The sequence below is a fragment of the Protobothrops mucrosquamatus genome, unplaced genomic scaffold, assembly GCF_001527695.2.
Source record: "Protobothrops mucrosquamatus isolate PMUCROS unplaced genomic scaffold, P.Mucros_1.0 scaffold2680, whole genome shotgun sequence".
NCBI lineage: Eukaryota > Metazoa > Chordata > Lepidosauria > Squamata > Viperidae > Protobothrops > Protobothrops mucrosquamatus.
In genome coordinates this window covers 262,350-270,296 of record NW_015388727.1, presented here as the reverse complement: position 1 = coordinate 270,296, position 7,947 = coordinate 262,350, and the positions used below count along the sequence as shown (strand labels likewise).

Sequence of the window (7,947 nt, the reverse complement as noted above, 5' to 3'; positions counted from 1 at the left end):
ACTTCCTGCATCACTCTGAGGGCAGATTTCTTCACTCTCGGCCCCACCATCTGAAGACACGCATCCCTTCTCAACCTCAGCGGCCGCAGAGGTTTCCTCTGAATCCTTACGCAAGGCAGAAGTGCTTGAGGCGGACGATCTTGGTAGAGCACCAGCTTCTTCAACATCTTCGGCTGAGTCCTGGCTGGAGTTTTTTTTTCCCCAAAAAAACAGAAAGAAAATCAGTTCCCCAACAGCCCTAATTTGCAACTGTCCAGCGCAAGTAGATGCATCACTAATTTAGTGTCATGGTTCCGAAAGATAAAACTCTTCAAAGAACTTTGTTTATCTTAAAGAATCTTTAATCGAGCAGCATAGCTTCGGTACTACATAGTTGAAGCCAGAATCTGAATTCCCCTCCCCTAAACACATGGTATCAAAGCACAATTCCCTCCTCCAAGTCGCAGTCATAAATCACATTCTCCAATTAGTTTGAAATGCAGACCTTCCCTCCAGTTCCATAACCCGCCATTCCTTATCGTCTTTTATTTCAAACAGCCTGGAAGAATACTCCGCTGCAATGTTGTCATGTCTAACTAATCCCCATACACATTCTTCCCCCTCCCTCCCCCCAGCATCATCTAATCCTAACTCTAGAAGTAACACACAGGTTAAAGAGAAAATGGCTGCATCTTCATATGTTGTCAAAGCGAGAACATCCGATGTTAGCAGTGTTGACACTTAGTCAATGCAACAGGAGCTATGCGTCTATGGAGATTCTCCATCATCCAGGTCTTGCTTGTCCCAAAAATGCTTTTCAAAAGGCAACCAGACTTTTTTGTTTTGTGTTTTTTCCTTTGAAAACATTTTGCTTCTCATCGTAAGAGCAAACTTCTTCAGAACTGGAGAAGCTTCTTGGATGAGAAGCAAAATGTTTTCAAGGGGAAAAAACCCCACCCCAAATAGTCACCCAAGTCCAGTTGCCTTTTGAAAAGCACCTGTGGGACCACAAGAGCTACGCCTTTTTCTTTTGATCAACTTCCACTGGAGTTATAATAATCTGAAATTGAAACCTGGATGCTATTATAGAAAACCACACCCTGAAACAGGGGTAGGCAACCTTGGCTCTTTTATGACTCGTGGACTTCAACTCCCAGAATTCCTGAACCAGCATTGCTCAGTCCACGAGTCATAAAAGAGCCAAGGTTGCCTACCCCTGTATCTAAACTGTGGCAAAAGATACAGCAGATGAACGGTGATACCAAATGGCCAGAGGCATTTTATACCTGAATTGGGACAGGATTGTAATTCTCCTCCCACCTCCCACGTTTGTACGTGTGTGTAGGCATGGCGATGGTAGTCCTCAACTTACAACAGTTCATTTAGTGACCGTTCAGTTACAACATTTCTATTTCTTTTAAATGGATTAAAAGTTCTTTCTTTTAAATATCTGCCCCTGTGGACTCTGCTATCAAATGTACCGGAGTAAGACAAATACAACACTGGACGTTTTTAAGAAGAGACTGGACAACCATTTGTCCGAAATGGTATAGGGTTTCCTGCCTTAGCAGGGGGTTGAACTAGATGACCTCCAAGATCCCTTCCAACTTTATTACTACTACTACTATTATTATTATTATTATTATTATTATTATTATTATTATTATTATTATTATTATTATTATTATTATTATTATTATTATTATTGATCACTGCACAGTCAGCCAGATGTTCAGACTGGATTTGGCATTTTGTCTACCTATCGAGTCCTTACCAAGGACCTGGGATAGGCAGATGTGGATGTTTGATAGTATTACAGATCTCGTCGCAGGATGAAAGCAGTTCCTAGTAAGGCCGCCTTTTGCAATTGACTAATGGTGAATTTGTCAATGCCGATGATGGTGTTCAAGTGGTGCTCCAGTTGTTTTGGGATTGCACCCAAGGCGCCTATTACTATTGGTACTACCCTTGCTTGCTTTTGCCATAGTCTTTCTATTTCTATTTGTAGTTCTTTGTATTTTGTTATCTTCTCCAGTTCTTTCTCGTCTATTCTGCTGTCTCCAGGCACTGCCACGTCCACTATCCAGACTTTTTTGTCTTTCTTATCGACAATTGTTAAGTCTGGGGTGTTATGTTGCAGGTGCTTGTCTGTTTGAATTATTATTATTATTATTATTATTATTATTATTATCATCATCATTATCATTATTATCATTATTATTATCATTATCATTATCATCATCATCATCACTGAAAAAGTGACATGACCGTTTTTCACACGAATGACAATTGCAGCATCCCCATGATCATGTGATCAAAATTCAGACACTTGGCAACCGATTCATATTTTATGACCCTTGCAGTGTCCTGGGATCATGTGATCCACTTTTATGACCTTCCGAACGAGCAAAGTCAAGGGGGAGGCCAGATTCATTGAACAACCGTGCGACTATTTTAACAACCGCAGTGATTCACTCAACAACTGTGGCAAGAAAGGTTGTGAAAATGGGGCAAAACTCACTGAACAAACCTCTCACTTAGCGACATAAATTCCGGGCTCCACTGAGGTCGTAAGGCGAGGACTAACTTGTCGGTGGGTTCCAAATGGGGTCAATCCAATCAACTTTGTCTGCAGAGAGCTGAAAAAAAATCGCTCCCTGCCAGCCTTCCAACTAAGCAGAAACTTCCATCTGATATTCCCGCAACAACAACAATGAATTAAAAAGCAACACGCTCCCTTGAATCTAGAGCGCGAATCTGAAATTTATAATCGCCGTCCTGGATATTTTTCACCTAAGGACATCATTTTCAAACAGAATAGATGCGGCAATAAAAATTGAAGCAGGGAAAAAAATGTTCACATTTAAATCTTTGTACAGGTCTGGGGGGTGGGGGTGGCGTGTGTGTGTGTGTGGGGGGGAAATCTCCCACCCCTCGCTCCAAAAAGCCATTGTGATAGAGGGTTTTTCCCTATGTAGACGTCGTGGTTAACACCACATTTAAGACTTGTAATAGATCGCAGTAAGTAATTAATTACCATGGTTGTTTCCTTAGAGAGTTTCGGTTACACAGAATAATTACGAGGCGGTAGCAGTGGGAAGGCTATCCAGTTTTCTTTTTGACGATTGGTCGACCAATTAATATGCAGCACAGGTGTTCACTATTTATTTTTCAGTCGCTTCCCTTTTTTTTTTTTTTAATTCCTTTTCTCTCTCCCACTAGTTGCAGAAACGGTATTCTCTTCCTTTGATGGATGCACTTTATTCGGCGGCCTGCTCCGGGTTCAGCTTTGTACGTTCTATTGCCGCTGCTACCCAGCTGTTTTATTCTTTCAAAATAAATGTTTAATGGCAACTTCATAGGAGTTCAGGCAAGTTAAGAAGCAAAGGGGGTAAAAAAAAGGGACCCTGAAGCACAGGTGTCGATCAACTGTTCCTGGAGCATTAAATCAGATGCAAGGATTTGGGTTTGGTTTTAAACAGCTTTTCTTTTTTAAATGGGCTCAATTTTTTAAAAAAATATCCAAAGGAAAGAGCTGGTGCAGATGAAATAACCGATCGAGAGCTGCAAGAAAAAGAAAAGATGTAAACCACCCCCATCCCAAAATAGTCAAGTGTTGGGAGCAACTCACTCCCTTATAGGAAAAGGTTGCAAATGTTTGGAGCTGTTTAATACGGAGAAAAAGGAGACCGGAAACGATAGAAGTTAATTAATGTTATACACTGAGAAGAAAGCCAACATGCATTCTTCTTCTTCTTTATTCATAATCATACTTCGTAAATCATAAGATATGATATATCTATCGTTCATCATAATTCCGGTCACCTGATGAAACCAATTAATAGGCAAAAGGAAAGAGACAAAAGGAAATATTTATTCTGCAATGTATGGCTGTGAAAGTTGGACCATAAGAAAGGCTGAGCGCCAAAGAATGGAGGCCTTTGAACTATGGTGCTGGAGAAGACTCCTGCGAGTCCCTTGGACTGCAAGGCGATCCAACCGGTCAGTCCTAGAGGAGATCAACCCTCGACTGCTCTTTAGAAGGCCAGATCCTGAAGCTGAAACTCAAATACTTTGGCCACCTAATGAGAAGGAAGGACTCACTGGAGAAGAGTCTAATGCTGGGAAAGATTGAGGGCGATAGAAGAAGGGGACGACAGAGAATGAGGTGGATGGATGGAGTCACTGAAGCAGTAGGCGTGAGCTGAAATGGATCCAGAAGATGGTAGAGGACAGGAAGGCCTGGAGGAATGTTGTCCATGGGGTCGCGATGGGTCAGACATGACTTCGCAACTAACAACAACAAATAAATTGTTTATACTGAAAAACAAAAAGTAGGATATGCACTGAATAAGCTATAAATAAATAAGATACCCAAGGGGGTTGGCTACCAAAAGCTTTGGCTACCAAAAGCTACAGACTTGAGTGGGTTAGAAACAGATAAAATGTTCGTTGAGAAAATGGCTACTATTCTCCATGTTTAAGGACAATTTGTTTTCCCCAATTGTGCTCAAATCAAGGAAGAGTCAAGCTTTTGTAACAGGAGTCTTCCAACTTGGCCCTTTTATGACTGGTGGACTTCAACTCCCAGAATTCCTCAGACAGACACGTTGAAGTCCACAAGTCACAAAAGGGCCAAGTTTGAAGACCCCTGTTTTATAATATATGAAAGTATAGCTATTGCCCATTGCCCAAAAATATATCTGTGTATTTCCACAAGCCACACAGGAAGAGTCATGACATCTTATAATGAGAGTGAAACTGCTGCATTAATAGGGTAGGATGGTTTCAGTAAGTAGACAAATTTTTTTTCATCACAAGTTTTCAAGTTTAGTACAGAGAAGGATGGGTTAGATTTCTGAAGTCACTGAGACTTTCATAATGCTTGAAGTGGCAAGCAGTTCCAAACATCTCCTCTAGAAGGTTGAGGATTTTACTTTTCATTATCCCCTTCCAAATAACCACCAGGATTGAAGTTACACACTGCATTATATCAATCTGGGATCCTCCACCCACTAAACTGTGGCTAATTGAATAATTCAGAGTTTAAAAACAGGACTTAGTAGAATATGCAAACACATCTATTAAATTATATGCATACCACCTTGTACTCACCTAACATAGCAGAAATATTCTACATTCTGGATGGTTTGGTCTTCCTTGTTAAGAGGAATTGCTTCCTCATTTTCAAGAATTAGTTCTTGCCAAGCTGTACTTTCCTCACATGGATCAGCCTGCTCCTTGTAATGACAGGAACAAAGAAAATAAAGTTTATATTAGAAAAGACAGGGGGCGGGAACCAAATAGCGTGGTAATATTTTTGTTTCGTTTAAACTTTTAAAATGGCAGGAATAAAAATCTCGGTCCCGTTGTATATAAGATCAAGCTGTTAGAGGCTCAACAAGTTGCAATATGGTTTTTGAAAGCAAGCTGATCTTTCCTTGACTTCTGCAAAGTACAGCATGACAGAATGCAGGCAGCAAATATACCTACAGATCATTCTAACTGGCTCATGATTCTTACAACATAAGAAGACAATCATCATATGGATGAAGACTTCATTTTTTTAAAAAAAAGAACTATTTTTTTTTAAAAAGGTTAAAGGCCAGGTGGGGCATTGTAGTATTATTGGAATTTTCAGTCATTTTCTTCATTTTTGGAATTAAAAAAACAATAACAACCAAATAACAGTAGGCTTAAGAATTTTTTTTTTTGCTGCAGGATCCAATCTGGGTCGGTCCCCGGGATTAGAAATTTAATAATAATAATAATAATAATAATAATAGTAGTAGTAGTAGTAGTAGTAGTAGTAGTAGTAGTAATAGTAATAATAGTAATAATAATAAAGTTGGAAGGGACCTTGGAGGTCATCTAGTCCAACCCCCTGCTCAGGCAGGAAACCCTATACCAGTCTCTTCTTAAAAACTTCCAGTGTTGGAGCATTCACCACTTCTGGAGGCAGGTGGTTCCACTGGTTAATTGTTCCAACGGTCAGGAAGTTTCTCCCTTAGTTCTAGTTGCTTCTCTCCTTGATTAGTTTCCATCCGTTGCTTCTTGTCCTGCCTTCAGGGGCTTTGGAGAGTAGCTTGACTCCCTCTTCTTTGGGGGAGCCCCTGAGATATTGGAACACTGCTATCATGTCCCCCCTCGTCCTTCTCTTTGTTAAACTAGACACACCCAATTCCAGCAACCGTTCCTTATATGTTTTAGCCTCCAGACCCCTAATCATCTTTGTTGCTCTTCTCTGTACTCTTTCTGGAGTCTCAGCATCTTTTTTACATCGTGGTGACCAAAACTGGATGCAGTATTCCAAGTGTGGCCTTACCAAGGTATTAATACTTCATGTGATCTTGATTCTATCCCTCGAGCTTCTGGGCTCATGTTGCAGCCATTCCTCAGAAAACTTCTCTCTCACCAGAATGTGTCAAGAGAAAGAAGTTCCCCGAGGATCGGCTCCAGCACGAATCCAAAAGCTCGAAAGATTAAAAACTTGGATCCCGGTGACTGACCCAGACTGGATCCTGCAACATTATCCTGGGACACGTAGATTCGCCTTCGTTCATTTTTTTTTTCTATTTTGCAAAAAAAAACCAAAAAAAAAAAAACCCCAAGCCCAAGCCCTAACTTGCTGACTGGTGTGCAGTGTGATCTTCGAAAGGTTCTGGAGATAGGCAGAAGGAGCTCAGTCACAGGCTGTCATTATGTTGTTTTCACTGGGTGAATCGATCAACTGATCCCTTCTGGATGGCATTTAATTTAAGCAGAAAAGTTAAAATCATTTAAAATTAGGAGGTGGGAAAAGAACGTCTCGCCTTATCTCCCCCACCAATGTGAGAATTCTCAACTCCAGCTCCCAAAAAGGGAAGACAGGCCTGGAAGACTTATATTTAAATTAAAACTAATACTTCGACAAAAAAAATAGTTATTTGAGATAAAAACAATAATGCTGCTCCTTACTTGGTTTTCTTTTATCCAGGACAATAATCCCGAGAAGCTAAAACTGGCCCAGTTTCCTCCATAGTAATTTCTCCTGTAGCAACAGAGGGGAGAAGGAAAGGAAGAGGAGAAGAAGAGAAAAAAATCAGCAATTTCCTTATTGCAAGGATTCCGCTATTATCGACAGTGATGGAGAAAAGATGCCCCAGAAAAGAGACTTTCACGTGCCTCTATGAATAAAGAGAATAACAAGTATGCAAACCAATTCCAATAAGCAAAAATCCCTCTTCCCCTTTTGCATTTAGTCACCATTTAAAAGTAGAACGTAATTTTTGGGTAGGCGTGCCCTGCATCCCCCGACCAAAGTTTGGATTGCTCAGGATCGTAGATCACACGTATTTGTTTGTCCGGCTTCTGGTTATCATCCTGACCACATTCCAAAACTCATCAAGGCTTAGGAGGCTCATGCTTATCGCCTTCGGCAATAGATCTCCACCAAGCTTCTGGTCTCAGAGCCAAAGGAGATCTTCATAAATGTCAGGCTTTTTACAAAGTGCCGTTGACACAAATGCAAGAGCAGAATTTGCAGAGGGAAATTATGCCTGGTATTTTTTTTGCCGTGAATGTCAGTTAGGGAAGCCGTACGCGGCCGGCCGCACTGGGAGGAAAAATGAATCAAAGGCTGAGGAAAGAGCTGCTGATGCCTGATGATTTCTCCAGAGACCTGCTTGCGTGCGTCTTCCTCTATTTGATCTCTTTCTGGAGGGAGAAGGAAGGGGAAGAAGAGGAGGTCCGGCTGTCATCCGAATGGAGTTCTCTCTTAACTAGCCAACTTCCTCCTGCCTCCGCGTTAGAAGCAATCTGTATCAAATCCTAGAAGTGCCAACTAACTGTCTTGATGAAGCTGCTATTATAGGGTTAGTTTTGCTCATCACCGACCCTCTAACCTCATCCCAAAGGTTATGAGGATCAGGCCCTTTGCTTCTCCCCCCCCCCCGCCTCCCCCACCCCCCAATTCCTTTCTGGCTTTCA

At 41.2% G+C, this 7,947-nt stretch overlaps 1 protein-coding gene across 1 annotated transcript in view; it reads right to left on the bottom strand.

Annotated features, from left to right (window-relative positions):
• Positions 1-7,947, bottom strand: part of CHM (CHM Rab escort protein) — a 57,535-nt gene that overhangs the window by 35,222 nt on the left and 14,366 nt on the right. The window contains exons 3-4 of the mRNA XM_015825533.2: positions 6,937-7,009; positions 5,095-5,219 (exon numbers count right to left, since the gene is read on the bottom strand). Of these exons, the coding sequence (XP_015681019.1) occupies positions 5,095-5,219; positions 6,937-7,009 (198 nt within the window). The remainder of the gene's footprint in view (positions 1-5,094; positions 5,220-6,936; positions 7,010-7,947) is intronic.